Source organism: Corylus avellana, chromosome ca11 (genome assembly GCF_901000735.1).
Source record: "Corylus avellana chromosome ca11, CavTom2PMs-1.0".
Lineage (NCBI taxonomy): Eukaryota > Viridiplantae > Streptophyta > Magnoliopsida > Fagales > Betulaceae > Corylus > Corylus avellana.
This window is the reverse complement of record NC_081551.1, coordinates 20,550,709-20,569,229: the sequence shown is the minus strand read 5'-3', so window position 1 is coordinate 20,569,229 and position 18,521 is coordinate 20,550,709. Positions and strand designations below refer to the sequence as shown.

Here is an 18,521-nt window from a genome sequence, read left to right as displayed (position 1 = left end):
CAAATTTAAAAAAAATCTTTTTATAAGAAAAAAAAATTAAAAAAAATTGATTTTTTTTTTATTTATAAAAATTGAAAATTTTAGTTTTTTTTTTTTTAAATAAAAAATTTCCATTTTTTTAAAAAATATATTCGTTTTGAAAAAAAAAAATTAAAATTTTCATTTAAAAAAATAAAAAATATTTCATTAATTTCGTATTTTTTTAATTAAATTTTTTTTTTCTCTAATTTATAAAGGTCTTTTTGTCTTATTGAAAAATCTATAAGAATATTTTTATCTTTTTACTAACTTTGAAGGATATTGATAATATTTTTGTAGTTTTGAGAGATAATGTCACAAGTAAAAGTTTGGGGGAACATTGTTAGTGATAGTTTGAGAGGTATGTAAACTTTATCAAAAAAAATATAATAATTAATAATAATAAATTTTTATTTTTTAATTTATAAAATAAAGTAACTATGTGACATGACCTGTACAATTAGAACATGACTGTTAAATGAAAATCATATGGCAATTAATTAATTGATACGATGTAGAGAGATAGAAGAATCTATTTGAAATTAAAGAAAAACTTAAAAATGTAACTTTTCAAAAATTGAAAATTGTGAACTTAGTTGAGTCTACTAAATACAATTACTGGGATGAAAAATGTATAAATTAAGAAACTAATCTACTAGAACGATCATGAAACAATGAAGCTATCAAATGCATGCCCTTGAATGAAAAAATCTCATGAACAAACATTCTATATCTTTTAATTATGAGTGACAATTTGTATTCACGTATCGGGTTTGGATTATGTCAAGACATAGATGTAAAACTATATAGATCAATTATAACCCGACTTATTTAATTAAACATGTTAGACCCTTCAAAGCTAACTCACTTTCTTTGTATTAAGTTCGTCAAGTTTGAATTGTGTCGATGCATGAATGATGAATATGATAATATATGTCAATCATAACTCAACTCATTTGATCAAATGGGTATAGTCTCTTTATCTAACCGACTAATTTTATGCTGAATTTGTGTCAGATTTGCGAATCATATCAAAAATTCTAGTCATACTTTAATCACAAGTAAAAGTGCAGTCAATTAACTTGTTTTTGCTTTCTTTTTCTATTTTACTTCCCTCCCTCGTCTTGAGGCCATGGTTTGAACTTCAATCATCACATTTGGTGGTCAAAGTTTCAAGCAATCTCTGATCCAAAAGCAACTTCTATAACCCAAACTAGCCCCAAGTGTAAGTCCGTCAATGAGGTTTATACCACAACCCAACAAGGATTTCAAACCTCATGCCTGCAGAGCCTAAATCATCTTACCAACAGTGACTGGCTATATAATGCCACAAGAAGGCTGAAGATGTGTACTGCCAAATGGCCTTTGCAACTGATATTTCTGGATTAAATCAATGTCAACGAGCAATACTGCTTTAGGCAGCAAACATCGTCTCGAAGTGCATCATAGAAGGGTAATCATAAATTTAAAATGGATTACAAATTCAGGATATATGAACATCTGTTCCTGTATATGGTTGGCATCCAGGTCAAATCACAAAATCCTTTCTGTGACAATAGGACCAGATCTTCATGTAGATCTAATTTTAATAAGTTATTCACCAAAAATAAAAAAGAAGTAAATTCTATCACAGTTCAATAACTGGACAAACAATAAATTTGCAAAGAGAAAAGAACAGAAGTTTGCTCATCATCTCATTCATCAGAAGATTCAAAAGTTCTGATAGACAGCATAAGAAATTCATGCTGGTGAAGGCAAGCTGTGATCAAGTAGGATCCCATAACAGTTTTTCCATTAGCAAACAAGCTCACTCGTAGTTACAGCTTTTCCATCCAAGCATGTGGAAAGAGTCAAGGTGAGAATTTAATGAAAATAACCCAGAACCTGTCCGCCCACACCCCTTTTAATAGCCTCTTCATGATCCAGAACACCATCTGGCGTAGTGATTACAACATAACCCCACTGCATGGAGAGGAGAGAGAGAGAGAGAGAGAGAGAGGGGTAATGAGATGATTTTGAAGAAAACGACTTTCGTCCTCTAGCAAACAAGTAAGATCCCATAACAAAGCAAAGAGAGAGAATCAAGTAAGCGCCCTTGTTAGTTGTTCCCCAAGCCTTTTCCACAATATGAGGGCCAAATGAGAATTAAGAATATTTTACAGATTCTTGACAATGAAATGTTAACAAACCTGATGTGTTGGAAGCATACGTAATCTGTATCTTTCAATCTCCCTTGCCGCGATATCCTGCCTGTAAGTGAGAGCCCGGCAATCATTAACCCTGCCTTGTAGTTCAACTGTTATCCTCCCCACTCTATGTGGATCATAAACCTGAAAACCCTTGATGTACCCTAAAAGTAAATATACCAAGTTAATGAAACTGGGTTGCTTAAAAAAAACAAGTTGGGCATTCTGAAAGGCAGTAGATTACCCAATAGCCTTACAGATCTCAAAATTGAAAGAATAAATACACATGTAAAGAAGCTGCTCCAAACCAAGAGTAGCGGAGCTTCAATGTTCTAGAGAAGAAACTTTTTAAACTGCACTTCTCTAAACATAGATTCATATAGAAGCAATGGAACTGTTTACAAATTCCTGGCCTTTAGTAAGCAGCTAGAGGCATTGTGACTGATATGCCCAACAGAAATTGGTGCATGTGAGGAAAATTATAAGTCAAAATCATACTTCTAGCCCTCTTGAAAAACACAAAAAAAATGTGTTTCAGACAATCTTGAATTTTATCGAGTAAATTATAGGCCCCTCATCCCCTCTTCAATTTAATCTGTCTATTTATCTATGTTCTGGCAATATCAGGTCTCTGATTACAATAAGGGCCTTCTGAGGTTTCTAAAATGCTCTATCTCTTACTTCATTGACACTATTTTAACCTCCACTCTGTTAAGGATATTGGACATAAAGTAAGACTAAAGGAATTCATACTCGAATAACAATAATACAAGTGGAATTTTGGTTTATAGACCCACATCAGTTCACTGAAGATACAAATACAAGACCAAAGAAAACATAATAGTACCCCTACACAACAGGCTCAGGAATGGCAATAGGCTCGGGTATGACATAGCAGTTCAGCACATACAAAATACAAACCTTGAATCAACTCTAACAGCAACGGACTTTTTTGTTGTTGTGACAAGTACTCGAAATTTTACTAAAAGCCAGGAAGTATACAATAGAAGCCACCTAATTAGTAGGAGCAAAAAGAACAAGGAAATCATAACAATGGACTTCAACCAATACAAATATTGAAAAAGGATTCCTCTAAAATCCACATGAAATGAAACACATGATAATGTAATCCTCCAATATTCTATTTAGCATTCCCAAATTTCAAAAATAATAAATTTCATGGAATGGTGACACATCGTTTGGAAACCAACTTTTGGAAAAAAATAAAAATTGAGAAGTGTAGCACTTCTCTGTCTGATTTGAAGGATTTCAGTCTATAACTGTCAGAAATTGAAATGAAACTATGGATCAAGGTGTTTGGACATTTTCACAGTGGAGAAGAAAGTATTATGGTTCAAAGATATGCAAAATAGTTCAAAACTGTGTCTGCTACATTGAATTTGGCTTTCACCACTAAAATAAGGAGTAATTCGATAATTTGACATAGAATCAAGAACTGGAAAGTGATTATACCCAGACCCTAATGATCATATTGTTGATGTGAAATTTGCGAATCTTAATCGTTGTTCTTTTAAGTTTACTTTTCTTTCCTGCACGAAGTAAACCAACCCACCTCATTGATTTAATGGAGCCTGATTATATATTCTTTTGCATGATGTTATCAAATTCAGCTGCAATGAATGTCCCACGACTTCTTCAACTTCTAACAAATCACGCTGAAAATGAAGTTTTGCAGGGTATTTGCAGGATTTGGTAAAGCACTAAACTTACCACTTCTTCAAAGAAGGGTATGCATATCAAATCAGACTCTATTGAACAGAACCCAAGATAAATAGAAACTTTATTGAAGCACTGAAAACTAGCACTGCGGCAATCGGAAAGAATACTACATAGCTTTACCTCGATCTTTCATGATCTTAAGAAAAGAAGACATGACTGTGGAGATTGGTTTCAACTCCACCGTTGCTTTTCCTCTCCGGTCCGCATTCACGATCGCTCTCAATGCCTCGTTCAGTATCCTCCTCCCCATCTCTCCCTCTCTCAGCGCAAAGCGTAAAAAGCCCTAAACCCCAGCATTGGCTGGTGCGTTCACTGAAATCGGGGTTTGAGTGGCATTTTGGATATTTAAACAAATACCAGGCTCATTTGGAAACTACAAGAGAGTAGCCACACGCGCCGTTAAAGCGAGTGCAACTACCCATCGTTAGATCCCCCAAGATTCAAAGCCACGTGTCAATCCAAACAATTTAAACAGAGTCAAAGCCAAATCCTCCTCCGCTCTCTCTTTTCTCCGTCTCGCTCTCTCTTGCAGCTCGCTACATGGAGGAGCTCCCACCGTCTCTGATTGTCGATATCCTGAGTCGACTCACCGATTCGGATGAGCTCGCTCGGTGCCGACTCGTCTCCAAGACGTTCAACTCGCTTTCCTACGAGGTCCGATCCGTCCGCCTCCTCTGCACCTTGTCGCGCTACCTCAAGTCTCGGGCCCCCGAGACCAAGTTCCTGGTCACGCCTTTCAAGACCGTCCTCAAAACCCTGGTCTGCGACTCCCAATTCCTCGAGTCCGTCTCCATCGGCGTGGACAAGTCTCTCGGAAACGTAGCGTACGACGACGTCGAGGACGAGTCCGACGACCTCTACCTGACCGATGTGCGCTTCGTGAAGGAGTGGCTGCCGAGGATCGCTGGACGGCTGAGATCGCTGTCGGTGTCGGACTTTTGGTTTCAATCTTGTTGGAGAAAGTCGGAGGTTCTGTCTCTGATTTCATCGTGCTGTGAGTTCCCCCTACGTCTGTGTCTGTATAATTTTGCTTGTAATTTTATCATTCATTATAATAAAACATGCTCTCACCAAATGGATGGTTGACACTGAGATTAATAAGAGAGAAATATCGCTGATCGGGGAGGTGCAACACTGGCGTTTTGGCCAAGTGGACGCTTCTTAGAACATACCTTGTGGACGGTTCTTAGAACATACCAATTGATTTTTATATGAGATGGTCAAAATCCCGATCCTACAAATGGTATCGGAGCTAGTGTTATGGGTTCAAGTCTCTGGAGCCTCACGTTGAGGGAAAGGATCGTTGAGGTGCAACAGTGTCGTGTGGATGGCTCTTAGATCATACCAATTGATTTTTATATGAGATGGTCAAAATCCCGATCCTACAAATGGTATGGGAGCTAGTGTTATGGGTTCAAGTCTCTGGAGCCTCACGCTGAGGGAAAGGATCGTTGAGGCGCAACAGTGTCGTGTGGATGGCTCTTAGAACATGTCTTGCGGAGTTCGATTTCGAATGCCATAAGAGACTTTAGTTTCCCTCACTGAACACCAATTGGTTTTCAGATGAGATCCTACACTGATTTATATATATAACTTTTTACATGACCCAACACATTCACAAATTTTAGGTACACATCTAAGGAGTGGCGAAGCATCATTATATAGAATTAGGATACTTACAAGTTGCAACTTGCAAGTGAAGAATTTACAAGAGTGGAATCAGCTGGATTTAAACATTATAATATTTCATAATAAATTTTGTAGCAATAAACTTAAATAAAATAATCGTTTATTTTAGTAAAGTACGTCGCTAGTTATGATTATAAATCTTGTGAGATTTCAAGATTCTGCTGAGGATGCAGCATTTTTAGACTTAAGTAATGGTTCATAAGCAAGAGAAAATAGTCACAGAAATTTATTGTTCAAAAAAAAAAAAAAAAAAGATCTTTTAGAATATCAAGCATACCCCATCTGTAATAGCTTGCGGATGGGCATGCATGGGCAAGGAAGATGGTGATGGTGAGAGACATGACTTTCCATTGAGATTTACTAGTTTATTTTTTGCATCTATTTTTACTAATTTCACTACTAGCTGAGCTTCAGTTTCATAATTACTGAAATATGCTTTCTGTGATTGTATATATGTATGTTAAAACTTAATCAGATGGAATTAATGTTTGTAGTTGCATGTTATGCAGGCCATACTCTTCTCAAACTGGAGGTGAAGAATGCTTGGCTATCAGTGGATGGCCTGAATCCAATGCCCACCCTCACAAGCTTGACACTTGAGTTCGTAAGACTGGATGATGAAGACCTAAACAAGGTGAACAATTTCTTCCCTTGTCTGAAAGTTTTGAATTTGATAGGTGTGGGAGGACTTAAGGAACCAAAGATTCATCTTTTGCATCTTAAGACCTGTCATTGGACGGTGTCAAACGCTCCACTTTCTCTGGCTATATTTGGACCCGATCTTGTCAATCTGACCCTGAAGTGTGTTAAACCGCAGTCTCTTGTCCTTGAAACCCCATCATTATCTGATTTCCACCTTACCCTTGAGGAGGCAAATGAATTTAAAGTAAAAGGGTTTCCTCATTTGAAAAACCTTCAGCTTCAGTCTGTGGATCTTTGTAGACTCATTTGCATGTTTCCATCTGGTAGAACCATCAAGAAACTCTCCGTGGATTCACCGCACCAAAAAATGACAAGGTTTAGCCTTGAGACAGTGTTTGATGTTTTTCCAAATCTGAGCTATCTTAATTTGGGCGTCAGAGCTTGGATGCAAGCAGAGGATTATTTTTCAACGAGAGGTTTGGAAGGTAGGATTGGGATGAAAGCATTGAAGGAAATTGTTGCACATATGGTGACGGTAAATGAAGATGTTACACTTTCATTCATTTTCTCTATTTTGGATAAATGTGCCAACTTGTCTGACATGGCATTGATGATCTACCCTCAAATTGGTTTTCTCACTGCTAGTGACCTTGTCTCGAGGTGCAGAGCTGCTTATCCTAGAGTTGCGTGGAAATGGGAAATGTTGAAGGAAGGAACAGCAGATGCTTAGGTTTCTGATTGCATCTAATTTGGCAACCCTGGTTGTTCTAGGAAGAGATGCAAAAATTGATTTGTTGCGGGTCCTCTTTAGATTGGTTTAGGGGACATGTGGTGAAAGGATTTGAGTATAATTTGAATGACCAAATAATTCATTAGATCCAACAAAAATCAAATGTATGGGAGAGAATATATTGGATGAGTGTGATCACGTTTGATCTTCTACCATAAATAGAGTAAAAAAATTATATTTTTGCATAGAGGATAACTTCAATTAGGACCTGGTCTAAACCAAGTCATTTACACCCTCCAACAATAACTGACCACATCAGCTTGGGACACCAAAATGAATGAGCACGTCCATACTAGATCGAGTCTGCCCAATTAAGAGAAACCTCATCTCCTAAGCTATCAACTATACCAGAAGCCCCATCCAAGAGAAAATACGGCCACCTTCAACCACCACTGCCAAACGCCACCGCCAAGGTTTAAACTTCCTTTGGGTTCAGAGCGATGGCCCATTTGATAGAGATTCACTCAGAGATCAACAAAGGCTCAGCAATACTTACAGCAGAGATGGAAGCTTTGCATAGATCCGATACTGGAGGCTAATAAGGTAAGTCATCTTTTATAATAAGTAGTATTATGAAATACCTTATCGTTTATATTTCGATTCGTCTGTGTCTGTTAAACAGTCTCGTCTGTGTAGATTATGCATAATTCTTGTCGAGGATGTCTTTTACCAAGAACTTGTGTCTAGTCACATGCACTTCTCTGTCATTCTGTTTTTTTTTAAGACCATATCTTATGTTAATGATAGGCCACTTATGTCTTGCTTAAGACTGGCCCCAACTTAGCCTCCTATTTCAGTCCTGTTGCTTACCTTACCTTTGCAGAAGAATTTAGATTAATTTACAAACCTAGGGTGTGTAATGTTTGGACAAATGAAGTGAGAGCAAAGGAAGTATTGTCCCCTGCTTGCAAATTTGCAATTTATCTTTGAAGGTTCAGTTGATGAAAACAGTTTTATTCCTGGGTCTTCATGGCCATTAGATTCTTGGAGATTTTCTTCTTTGTCATGCAAAATTATCCCATTATAAATTGTAACAGGAAACTTTATTTTGTATAAGGTCCAAAATGAATTTCGTCTGTTATAGAATTTCATTTTCAAGCTTGGATGATTTGGGAGAATTTTGTGGTTTCAAAGCGTGTGTTGCACAAACTTGGGAGCATCTTTCAAGAGAGCAGACTTATGAATATTTATACATATTGTTGTTCAGTCTGCCTCTCCTACTATACTTTTGAGCACGATTAAGCAAGTCCAATTTGGTTGATGTAATTCTGCAGCAGTCTTGAGAGTTTTGTCATACTTGTCACTGCCTTACTCTGTTTTAAGCACACAGGTAGTTCCAAATCCACTGAGGGATGCTATCTAGGATTATGTTGCGAAGCAACTCAAAAATGCCTGGTTCGGAAAGAGTGAGGATTACTTCGTTTTGCAAGAGAAAGAGCTGCTTGAACAATTTATTGATAGGGAAGAAATGATGGACCGATGTAGATCAGATTTGTAATTAGCTTCTTAAATTCCATCAGCCACATTTTGTTTATAGATGCATTGGTTAATATTTAGGTGATATAGAAATCTAAGTTGTAAATGCGGGGTGTAGCTTGGCAAAGTCTTTGTCCTAACTAGGAGTTTTATTACTGTGATTATAGATTATCAAATATTACGCAATGTAATTTAACACTTACCTTTTGATCTATTGTTTCAGTATTAAGGAATGCTCATATATTTTGTATTCCCCTCTTGATTGCACTCACTGAACTCAAGCAGTGTCTTGTTTGGTTTGAATCACAGGTGTTAGATGGAGAGATCCCAATTGCATCAATCTTGTATTCGAATCCCAATTGCAGGATTCTTAAGGCTCTATTTCCTTGAATATTTCAAACAATATGCTACCCCTCACCTTGTTGCTACCAATTGGGAGAATCGCGTGAATGCATCAAAGATGTATTTGCGAATACTATATTTTTTAATTGGTTATTTGCAAATAGCCCCCGACTGCCAAACAAGGGATTTTCGCGAATCTACATCGAGTTATTGACAGTGATTTCCAAGTATTGTAAAACAAAATGTGATACAATGAGATGGAATGCAATGGAAACATAGACATGGAACTGGTTACCTATTCTTAATGGTCAAGGTGAATCCTTTCATTTTGAATTAAAGAATTTGGAATGAATCAAATCTCCCTAAGTAGGATTTGAACATATGACTAGTTGGTTAACACTTGACTGCTGAGGATTAAAAAAAATAAAATCGCTGCTACAAACTATTTGCAATTAGTTAATTTCCAAAGCATCATTAACTGGTATGACTAACATGGACACACTCAATGCAAAGCAAAATATGAAGTACCTAGACTATATCTTGTTGGAATAGTTTTCCTTGTGTCGAACACTGATCAATTTGTACCCGCAAAATGGAGAAAAGCAGTGGGAGTAACTCCGTGCGCATCACCGCGTTTTGCCCAGTGATGATCACTGTGCCCTGCGTGCATAGTGACGAATCACTGCACAGTGCACAATGATATGTAAGTAGTGCATTGTAATCCGTGTAAAATACACCTAACTTAAAAAATAAATAAATAAATAAAAATCATACAAACTACAAAACCACATCAAACCGCATCAAGACCTAAATCCTAAACCTTAAAACAAAAAGTCTTAAGGATAAAAAAAAAAAAAAAAAAAAATATTAGGAGAATCTTGCTTGGAAAATAATATGAGATTTTTGCATGATATCTAGAGGACGGATCTAGCTTACATATTGTTATTTATGTTGTACTTTAATCAACGGTTAAGATTGAATCTTAAAGTTAACTTACTTTTAGAAACATTTAATAGAAAAGAGAAAATGAAGAAAGATTTTGAGAAATTCAATCTTGATCGTTGATTAAACTACAACATATATGCTATTATTTTAATAATAACATGTAAGCCAAATCTGCGAAGAACAACAACAAAGTAGAGAAAAAAAAAATAAGGGTTTTTAACATATTTAGGTGGGTATTCTTAGAAAATTTTGCATTCCCACTCGAAATTTTGTTAATTATTGCGCCAAATATATATATGCGAAATCGTTATTTTAGTTTAAATTCGAACTTTTTCAAATAAACATTTTATAGTATGCTTATAGAAAATTGCGAATTTTTTTCACGATTTTAGAATCGCAATCCCGAACACTCCACAAATTGTGATTTCGTTTAAAAACGCAAATTATTCATTTAAAAAATCGTATTCCCAAACGCACCCTTCCAACCTAATTTAGATAAAACTTTGTATTTCCGTCCTTAAGATATCCCACTTTAAAAAATAAATAATAATAAAAAAAAAAAATCAGTCCCACGTTCTATTGATGAGAAAAATCGTAAGCACCCCACTTGAAATGAAACACGTGTCATTATATGCAAACATAGACTAATCAACTAATGGATAGATTTTGGGATCGGAACATAAACATTTATTGAAAAATTAAAAAATAATAAATAAAAAAATTTCCAACCTTCAACGTCGAAAAACGAATTATAGCGGGGGCGTTCCGAGAATCGAACTCGGGACCTCTCGCACCCAAAGCGAGAATCATACCACTAGACCAAACGCCCACGACGAGAGCTCTTTTTGTTTTTATTAACTTCTCGAAAGTAAACGTTTTCTTTTTTTTTTTTTTTTTTTTTTTTCCAGCATTTCTCTAGGTGTTTTAGATTAGGGTTTTGGAAACGCGTATAAAACTAGCACTTAAATTCTTCGGTGCGGAGGCGTCGTAAACCCCCTCTTCTGTTCAGAGTCTTGCGCTTTCTCTCTCTCTGCGACTTAATAGTAAGTCTTCCTCATCTCTTCGATCCCTAATAATCTACCCCTCCTTCATTTCTCCCATCCTTAAAATCGGTTTCACTTTCTACCAGTTTTTCGCTGCACATCAGATAAAGTACTCATTGACAAGATCTGTCGAAGTGCAGTTTGTTTTCTGTGTTCCACTCTTGGATTTCATCCAATATATGGATTTTTGAATTGTGCAGGTAGCGATGGCGACGGTTCCGGATCAGCTAGTCTGGGAGATCGTGAAGAGGAACAACTGCTTTCTCGTGAAGGAGTTCGGGCGAGGCAACGCCAGCGTCCAGTTCAGCAAGGAGAGCAACAACCTCTACAATCTCAACTCCTACAAGCACTCCGGTACTTGTTTGTTTCCCGAGAAAGATTCACGGAAAATATTGAATATCGGATCTTAAATTCAAAAATTTAATTTGTTAATCTCAAACTACGCGAAACAGCTATTGTATTTGATGTTTTCCCTAGTTGACCATGCGAATCGAAAATGTAGGGTTGGCGAACCGAAAGACGGTGACGATTCAGCCTAGTGGCAAAGATCAGTCGGTGGCGCTGGCGACGACGAAGACCAAGAAGCAGAACAAGCCGGCGAGTTTGCTTCACAAATCGGTCATGAGAAAGGAGTTCCCTCGCATGGCCAAAGCCGTCACCAATCAGGTACTCAATTTTTGCTCCAAGTTTGACGTGCCTTTGTTGATTGATCGTTGATTACTAGAAAATTTTGGTAGCAATTCTCGCTAGTGTCTTGGAGTCTGTATCATATAACGATTATTTGGATTAGTAATTTGTTGTTTTGAGTTACGCATGTGATCTTTGATATAAGTGAAATTCGAAGCCATGTCTCCCTAGTTTGACGTCTTGATAACTGCATGTTCTCTGTCGAATGAGCTGCGATTTTTTATTTCTTCTTATAAGCAGTGATGACCAGCTAACGTGTAAGGAAATCCTGCTTGCAGTGGGGTTTTCTATGAAATGTACTTGTTACGCTTGGCTTCCGAGCTCAATTTTCCCCCAAGATTTATTTTACTTCGGGATTGTTGGCCTGTATCACTTAAAATGATTCTATTGGTCACATTAAGCTTTCTTGTTAATTGTCGTGGTGTAATTCTTCTATGCTGGTTTGTAGGGTTAAACCCCACCCACAACCGTTAGCTTCAACCGTTGACTTGTATGGTTAATATCATGAGATCGGTTGATTGAATTCTCACTTAACTGATACACAATTCTTGTGAGCGGGGTCATGTATCCAGGGTTTATAGATAGGGATTAGTCATGAATTAGCCCCACTTGAAGGGGTTCCACATCATAAAAAAAAGTGTAGTAACATCATCTCCATTAGAAATTGCCTTAGTCTACACATACGGTAGAGATGAGAACTGAATTTGCTCATTTTACTTTAGATACTTCTATTTCTTGACAAATTTCCTTAAAATTTTGTTTGACGTTGATAGTGCATAAGTTGAATAACTGACAAGGTTATTTTTTGCTTGTACTTAATACTTCGAATTGAATTTTGGACTGGATGTTTTCCTCGTATCTTTTCATATACTTTGAGTTACATGGGGAATAGGGATGCAGTTTACTTCCCTGAAATGTGTGTATAAGTATGTTTGTATTGCATGTCTTCAAGAATGGCATTGTATTTTGTGTAAATGCTAACACTTTCTAAGATGGTTGCTTGCGAATGATTTCAGGTTTCTGATAACTACTACAGGCCAGATTTGAAGACGGCAGCCCTTGCCAGGCTTAGCGCCGTCCACAGGAGCCTTAAGGTTTCAAAGTCTGGCCTCAAGAAGAGGAACAGGCAGAATGTCAAGACCCCTGGTAGGAAGTGAGATGCTAGGGGACTGAGTTTGTTATTTCTTAGTTTCGCTCGAGGCTGAAGGAAAAATAGTTGAATTTTCATTTATGTTTATCTCTCGATGTATGCAAAGAACTACCCCTTTGCCACAAAAGGGAAAACCCAGTTTTTAACATAATATTTTGCCTTAGTTTGTTCTGCTTTGTCCCGCTGTGTAATTTTTGGAGCTTCAATTGTTTTCTATGATCCATTGCTAGTGGTTGATGAAATTCAAATCACATTCTTTCATGTGATTCATGTGAAATAGTTTTAACCTACAACAAAATAGCACATTCCAGCTTTGAAACGTGTCTTGAATGAGATAATCTATCCGTAGAATTTGTCCCATTTTTAACCTCTCAAATACTACAAATTACTATTGGATTTGGAAAAAACCAAATGGAAAGGGTACAAAAGTTCTATGTATGTGGTTTGTACTGCTGCCCAACAACACCTCAATTTTTCCTATAGGTTTGTGGAGTCAATTCAGACTATATGTGGATTTTGAGTTGATCTGTATGGTAGTTGAATTGCTCCAACGGTTTTATACTGGGAGTTTAAGTTTAAGGTTCTAATTTATTTAATTAAATGAGTTGAGTTAAGATTGATCTATATAGTTTTATATTTATGTTTCATGTGATTCGTGGTAATTTCTTACATGATTTGCAAATATCGGTCGAACACAACATAAAATTAGCGAGTTGAGTGATTTGATCGTGTATGTAAATGAGTCAGTTTATATAGTCTTATACTCATTTTTTTTAACACAACTAAAACTTAACACGTGAACAAGAATCACCTCCCCTAGTGTGGGAGATCGTGACGGAGAACTGAAAGACGTAGAGAGATCAACGATTCTTTTGAACGGGAGGATTTTGTTAATAAGTTGAAGAGAATAGTATAACATCAGTATTTCTGTCTTAATCACTTATGGTATTCTACGCTTTAGGCGTCTATATTCTACTAGGGCACGAAAGACCTGATTCATGTCAGGTCCCAATAGAAACTATTCTCAAACATAAAACATGCTTAAAGAGAATTAAAACACAGAACTAAAATTATTTGGGCCATTTCGATTAATCGAAACGCACTAAGCCATGCTCGTTGAAACAATACAAAACCCCTAATTGGGCTGGGCCTGGGCCTTTATTTGCAAACCCAAGAAAATGTTGGTATCACGTGCAATGCACGCGGGATAAGTCTCCACCTGCCTCTAGAGGCTAGAGGAAGACTATATAATGGCCTAAATTCTTAATTCCCCAATTGTTCGTACGGTAGAATTTCCCGCCTCTCTCTCCCTCACAATTTCCCGCTCTGAAAGATCCTAACCCCAAAAATGGGGAAGAAGCAACCATCCACCGCCAAGTTGAAGAAAGTAAGGCGCGGCTTCTCCAAGATCGGTGAGTCAACTTCGCTCCGATTCTCTGATTCCCGTTCTTCCAAAACTTCTTCACTGACCTTTCATTTCCGTGATTTTGTTCTTGTTTTGTGTGTTTTCTGGAAGCACTTTCATTGTTTAATTCACTGATACTTGTTTGCTTTGTGTTTGCAGATGCTGGAGTTAAGGCCAAGGAGTGCATTAAGATTTCCCTAGGTATGATTTCAGATCTCTTTCACTCACTCACGCATGCTGTCCATTCCTTTTGGTCCACGTCCTTCTTTGGTGTATTTCTTTTATTTTTGCCCACGCGTCTTTCTTTCTTTTTGCTTCTCTTGGTTTCCATGTTTTTCTTTCAAGCTGATGCTGGTCGTCCTTTCTTTCTTTGTTTTGCTTTCTCTCACTTTTCTTTTAGTTGTTGGCTCACTTATGAAATTGTTTTGTGGGGGCAATTCTTCTTTTCTTGTTTTTATCCTTTTGATATGGCTCATATGGTCCCTCTTTTTGGGTTGGTTCCACGCATGATACGGGCAAATATGAGAAATCCAACTCCTTTGCCTTTTAGTTTCATTCTTTTATTTTATTTTTCGTTCTAATTCTTTCAATTCCTACAAAAACATAATTCCTTGCATTGATACTTTGTTTAAGCTCAAGTTTTTACTGATTGAACAACATTTTACAATTAACTATAAAATGCAAGAGTGGGTGTAAAACAGTTTTGATAGTGCTTAATTTAATCAAAAGGAATTGTGCACATTTAAGCTATTAACATAAGGAGTTGAATTATGCAATGTTTGTAGGGTAATAAATGTAGTATCGTTATTATGGTAATAAATTGTCATCTAATGAAATTTTGTATGAGTTGGCTGCTCAGTCTAAAAGAATGGGCCATCTGTGAAGGTACATGGGTTAATTTGCAATTGGGTAATGCTCGTGCACGCAAGCATGCATATGTGTATGTATGTTTAATAATCTTACTAGAAGACTGATTGTTTGGCTTACTGCATAGGATGCAGAGCAGAACCTGAATACCCTGGCATGCTTATATGATAGCAGTTTTGATTTTGGCCTCACTCTTGATTCTTAATGACTCAAGCTTCCACTCTGTCCTCGTAAACTTATTAGATAAGCAAGCTCAAGATCTGATGTTTTCTCTAATTCTTTTTAATTGATTCTCTTCTTCATTACATACGTGTTATTTTCTTTGTATTGTGTTTAGCTTTATGTCAGCTTGCACATGTACTTGATTGTTTGTGTCTTAGTTTCTAGCAAAGAGGAAGTGGGTTATGCAGACAGTTTACGTGTCAACCCTGTTGACTTGTATAGCTTTTTTGATGGAGATGGAAAGATATATGGTTACCAAGGATTGCAGGTGATTTAACATTGCTGTGAATTGAAGTTTACTTGCTGTTGAAGTTTAATAATGTTGAAACAATGTTTCCTTTTTGACGATATAAACAGAATGATTAATTATCTTCAAAGGCCTTTTCCTTAATGCATCTTGTTTAATAATTTTATGCAGATTACCATCTGGGTTAGCAGCATATCATTTCATGCATATGCTGATATTACGTTTGAGAGCAAATCTGATGTAAGTACTGGAATTCATCCATGGTCTGCTAGAAGCTTTTCTTTTTTATTTTTTAAGCAAGAAATATTTTATTAGAATAGAAGCCATGGTCTACTAGAAAGTCAAGATTGTTATATACTACTGCTATCTTTTATATTGAGTCCTGACCATTTCCTTAGAGAATCAAATTTGGTTTTGTCCTTTGAACATGTTTACTAATTACTTTTATTTGTTTTCAGCGAGGAAAAGGTATCACAGATCTGAAAGCTGCTCTTCAGGTATACATTAATCGCCCATCTTAAACCATACTTTTAGTTATTATTCCTATAGATCTGCTGATTAATTAGTTATGTTCTACAGAGAATTTTCGCTGAGACTCTTGTTGAGAATAAACATGAGTTTCTTCAGACTTTTTCCACAGAGAGCAATCTTATTAGGTACCGTGTACTTTTTTCTCGACATTAAATAATCAAGCTTATTTTTCTCCTTGCAGTGTTGGGTTTTTGGTTTATTGTGCTTTGATGTCCACGTTTTAACTCTTGGCAGATCCATTATCTCAAGCGGGGAGATATTGAACTACAAAACCTCAAATGGAAACATCGCCGATAGTAATAGCCATTTGAAAGCAGCTAATTCTGATGTTGAGGTGCTTTTTGCATATTACGCCTTCTGATTTAGTATCATGTAAAAATGATAGTTGCTTGTTTAGGTGTCTGTAATTATGACCTCGATACTATGTATATTTATAGAATGCTTGTTAGGTTTCATGGTCCCTCTATATTGTTATCGTACAGGCTTGCCTAGCTTAGTGCACATATAAAAATGATTGTCTTATCTTTTGGATCCCTCATTAGCAGTATTTTTACATGGGTCAAAGAAGAATCTGGAATGACAAATTCCTTTCATGTTCCTTTTCCTTCTATTTGCAATCATGCCTGTTAAACTGAGTACCATGGTTGATTTGTTCTACTGGGTCAGGTTGTTCGCATGGTGGTGGGCACTACGGCTGCTGGGCACCTCTACAGTCGCTTGATACCTCTTGTTCTTCTTCTTGTTGATGGTAATGCTCTTGTTTGTCTTGGCTGTTGCAATCTCTAATGTTTTTCTTCCTTTGGTTGGATTTTGAAAGTATAGCTCCCGTATTTAAAAGTGCTATTTTCTGAATTAGGTAGGATCCCTATTGATGTTATTGATCCAAGATGGGAGTTGTATGTTTTGATTCAGAAGAAAACTGATCGGCAGGACGATATTCAATGCAGATTGCTTGGTTTTACAGCCATTTATCGTTTTTACCATTATCCAGACAGTTCTCGATTGCAACTCAGTCAGGTATACTCCTTTATTGTTACCGAGCGGTTGCTTGCATGACAAACATCAAACTCTTTATACCTTTCTCTACTTTAGTTAAATATTATTATTTTATTAGTTTTAAACCAATCAAGCGAGAGGAGGGTAAAAAATAAGATTAAAAAGTTATATAACTTTATCTTTTTGGCTCTTGGAATGTAGGGAGCATTTATGACAAGTTAAATATAAAGCAAATGAAGGAGTTAAAAATAGGTCTTTTCATGAGTTTTGTTAGAATTTTAGAGCAAAGCTAAATATAAAGAGCCCATTGTGAATGCTCATGCATATGTTTTAACAACTCTGATTCTATTTTCATACGGTTATTGGATTTTTTTCAGCGTTTTCATGAGATGTTGCTTTTTGCAGATGCTGGTATTGCCTCCTTACCAACACCAAGGTTATGGGGGTTACCTTCTGGAGGTGATTAATGATGTTGCAGTGGCTGAAGATGTTTATGACTTGACAGTTGAAAGGCCCTTGGATTACTTCCAACATGTGCGCTCCTGCGTTGACGTATCACGCTTGTTTGATTTTGATCCAATCGAGGGTGCTTTTATTCAAGCTGTTTCACGCCTTAAGCGAGATATACTGTCGAAGAAAATCCACATCCCTCGGCTCATGCCCCCTTCAAGTCTCATTGATGATGTCAGGAGAAGTTTGAAAATTACCAAAAAGCAGTTTATCAAGTGTTGGGAGGTTTTAATCTATCTTGGTCTTGATCCTATTGACGAGTACATGGAGGATTTTGTGAGCGTCATTTCAAATCGTGTGGAGAATCACCATATCTTGAAGCGAGTAATTGAAGTTCCAAGTGATTATGATCAGGAGATGTCGTTTGTCACGCATAGGTCTCCGGCTGGTGAGGGTGGTATTGTTCAGATGGGTTTAAATCAAACAAATCTTGAAGAGCAGCTCCGGCAGCGGCAGTTAGTCGACAAGAGGGTGGAAGGAATCAAGTTAATTGAACTTGCTGTATTTGGGTGAAGCAAAAACGCACGCCGGCGTGCGTGCCACGCTAGTGTAAATTTTTTTTTTTTTTTTTTTTTTTTATAATTAAAAATAAAAAAATAAAATTTTTTTACACAGGCATGCCACGCACACCGCGTGTTGTGTATCACGGTCCGCTGTATTTTAATAGAGAGGAAAATAGCTAAACCAAATTACACGTCAATGAAGTGGATTGTGCAGTTTGCACGGATTTTGAAGTTTGTTCCTTAGGATAGGTACACAAAGCGGCCTGCCTTTTCTTGTAAAAAAAAATTACATGTCAATGACTCAAATCTTTAGTAGAGGTATATATATATATATATAGAAAAATCAAATGGAAAGTGAATGAATAGTGAAATTAGAAAATTAGTGTTAAGTGGTTTGACTTGTATAATTAAATAAATTGGATTATAATTGATCTATATAATCTTATACTCATTTTAATACAATTCAAACTCGACATGCCAAAGATGAATTATCACACCTATTTTTATTGGTACAAATTGTTTTATATTATGA

The 18,521-nt window shown here is 36.6% G+C and overlaps 4 protein-coding genes and 2 non-coding genes across 11 annotated transcripts; 4 read left to right on the top strand and 2 right to left on the bottom strand.

The window, feature by feature from the left end:
• Positions 1-1,453: 1,453 nt before the first annotated feature.
• On the bottom strand, positions 1,454-4,255 carry LOC132166039 (small ribosomal subunit protein uS8my). The gene is made up of 3 exons (XM_059576780.1): positions 4,065-4,255; positions 2,208-2,368; positions 1,454-1,980 (listed from the first exon to the last, which is right to left on the bottom strand). The coding sequence occupies exons 1-3, from the start codon at positions 4,192-4,194 to the stop codon at positions 1,882-1,884; spliced, it is 390 nt and encodes a 129-aa protein (XP_059432763.1). The 5' UTR covers positions 4,195-4,255; the 3' UTR covers positions 1,454-1,881.
• Positions 4,256-4,464: 209 nt separating this feature from the next.
• LOC132164909 (F-box/LRR-repeat protein At4g29420) lies at positions 4,465-9,263 on the top strand. Of its 5 annotated transcripts, none has more exons than XR_009438458.1 (3): positions 4,465-4,938; positions 6,143-7,608; positions 8,851-9,263. XR_009438458.1 is itself a non-coding variant. In XM_059575424.1 (3 exons), exons 1-3 carry the CDS (start codon positions 4,485-4,487, stop codon positions 7,003-7,005), a joined length of 1,134 nt encoding a protein of 377 aa, XP_059431407.1. In that variant the 5' UTR covers positions 4,465-4,484; the 3' UTR covers positions 7,006-8,794. The 5 variants fall into 5 exon arrangements, 3 of the variants coding, with proteins under 3 accessions (XP_059431407.1, XP_059431405.1, XP_059431404.1); XR_009438459.1 differs by lacking the exon at positions 8,851-9,263 and adding an exon at positions 8,396-8,794; XM_059575424.1 differs by lacking the exon at positions 8,851-9,263 and having other exon boundaries at positions 6,143-6,267; positions 6,451-8,794.
• Positions 9,264-10,585: 1,322 nt separating this feature from the next.
• On the bottom strand, positions 10,586-10,657 carry TRNAP-UGG (transfer RNA proline (anticodon UGG)). Its single transcript has one exon. It is a non-coding gene; the product is annotated as a tRNA-Pro (tRNA).
• A 106-nt stretch (positions 10,658-10,763) lies between these two features.
• Positions 10,764-12,884, top strand: LOC132165656 (large ribosomal subunit protein eL28y). Its single transcript, XM_059576307.1, has 4 exons — positions 10,764-10,871; positions 11,072-11,225; positions 11,374-11,537; positions 12,575-12,884. Exons 2-4 carry the CDS (start codon positions 11,078-11,080, stop codon positions 12,713-12,715), a joined length of 453 nt encoding a protein of 150 aa, XP_059432290.1. The 5' UTR covers positions 10,764-10,871; positions 11,072-11,077; the 3' UTR covers positions 12,716-12,884.
• LOC132166808 (small nucleolar RNA R24) lies at positions 11,792-11,883 on the top strand. The gene has a single exon (XR_009438610.1). It is a non-coding gene; the product is annotated as a small nucleolar RNA R24 (small nucleolar RNA).
• A 1,116-nt stretch (positions 12,885-14,000) lies between the features above and the next one.
• LOC132166200 (histone acetyltransferase type B catalytic subunit-like) lies at positions 14,001-18,293 on the top strand. 2 transcript variants are annotated; one of them, XM_059576980.1, is made up of 10 exons: positions 14,001-14,120; positions 14,273-14,314; positions 15,361-15,470; positions 15,621-15,689; positions 15,908-15,946; positions 16,029-16,105; positions 16,215-16,314; positions 16,647-16,728; positions 16,837-16,997; positions 17,382-18,293. In XM_059576980.1, exons 1-10 carry the CDS (start codon positions 14,057-14,059, stop codon positions 17,997-17,999), a joined length of 1,362 nt encoding a protein of 453 aa, XP_059432963.1. In that variant the 5' UTR covers positions 14,001-14,056; the 3' UTR covers positions 18,000-18,293. The 2 variants fall into 2 exon arrangements, with proteins under 2 accessions (XP_059432963.1, XP_059432964.1); XM_059576981.1 differs by having other exon boundaries at positions 14,077-14,120; positions 15,108-15,470.
• Positions 18,294-18,521: the final 228 nt, after the last annotated feature.

What these genes read in the sequence shown, in the direction of transcription:
- LOC132164909 (XM_059575421.1), top strand. Translation starts at nt 4,485, where the DNA reads ATGGAGGAGCTCCCACCGTCTCTGATTGTCGATATCCTGAGTCGACTC. An exon ending in GTCTCTGATTTCATCGTGCT is followed by an intron (nt 4,939 to 6,142) that starts GTGAGTTCCCCC and finishes CATGTTATGCAG; the next exon opens with GCCATACTCTTCTCAAACTG.
- LOC132165656 (XM_059576307.1), top strand. Translation starts at nt 11,078, where the DNA reads ATGGCGACGGTTCCGGATCAGCTAGTCTGGGAGATCGTGAAGAGGAAC. An exon ending in CAACTCCTACAAGCACTCCG is followed by an intron (nt 11,226 to 11,373) that starts GTACTTGTTTGT and finishes TCGAAAATGTAG; the next exon opens with GGTTGGCGAACCGAAAGACG. An exon ending in CCAAAGCCGTCACCAATCAG is followed by an intron (nt 11,538 to 12,574) that starts GTACTCAATTTT and finishes GAATGATTTCAG; the next exon opens with GTTTCTGATAACTACTACAG.
- LOC132166039 (XM_059576780.1), bottom strand. Translation starts at nt 4,194, where the DNA reads ATGGGGAGGAGGATACTGAACGAGGCATTGAGAGCGATCGTGAATGCG. An exon ending in TAAGATCATGAAAGATCGAG is followed by an intron (nt 2,369 to 4,064) that starts GTAAAGCTATGT and finishes ATTTACTTTTAG; the next exon opens with GGTACATCAAGGGTTTTCAG. An exon ending in GTATGCTTCCAACACATCAG is followed by an intron (nt 1,981 to 2,207) that starts GTTTGTTAACAT and finishes CTCTCCATGCAG; the next exon opens with TGGGGTTATGTTGTAATCAC.
- LOC132166200 (XM_059576980.1), top strand. Translation starts at nt 14,057, where the DNA reads ATGGGGAAGAAGCAACCATCCACCGCCAAGTTGAAGAAAGTAAGGCGC. An exon ending in ATGGTTACCAAGGATTGCAG is followed by an intron (nt 15,471 to 15,620) that starts GTGATTTAACAT and finishes AATTTTATGCAG; the next exon opens with ATTACCATCTGGGTTAGCAG. An exon ending in TGTTCTTCTTCTTGTTGATG is followed by an intron (nt 16,729 to 16,836) that starts GTAATGCTCTTG and finishes TTTCTGAATTAG; the next exon opens with GTAGGATCCCTATTGATGTT.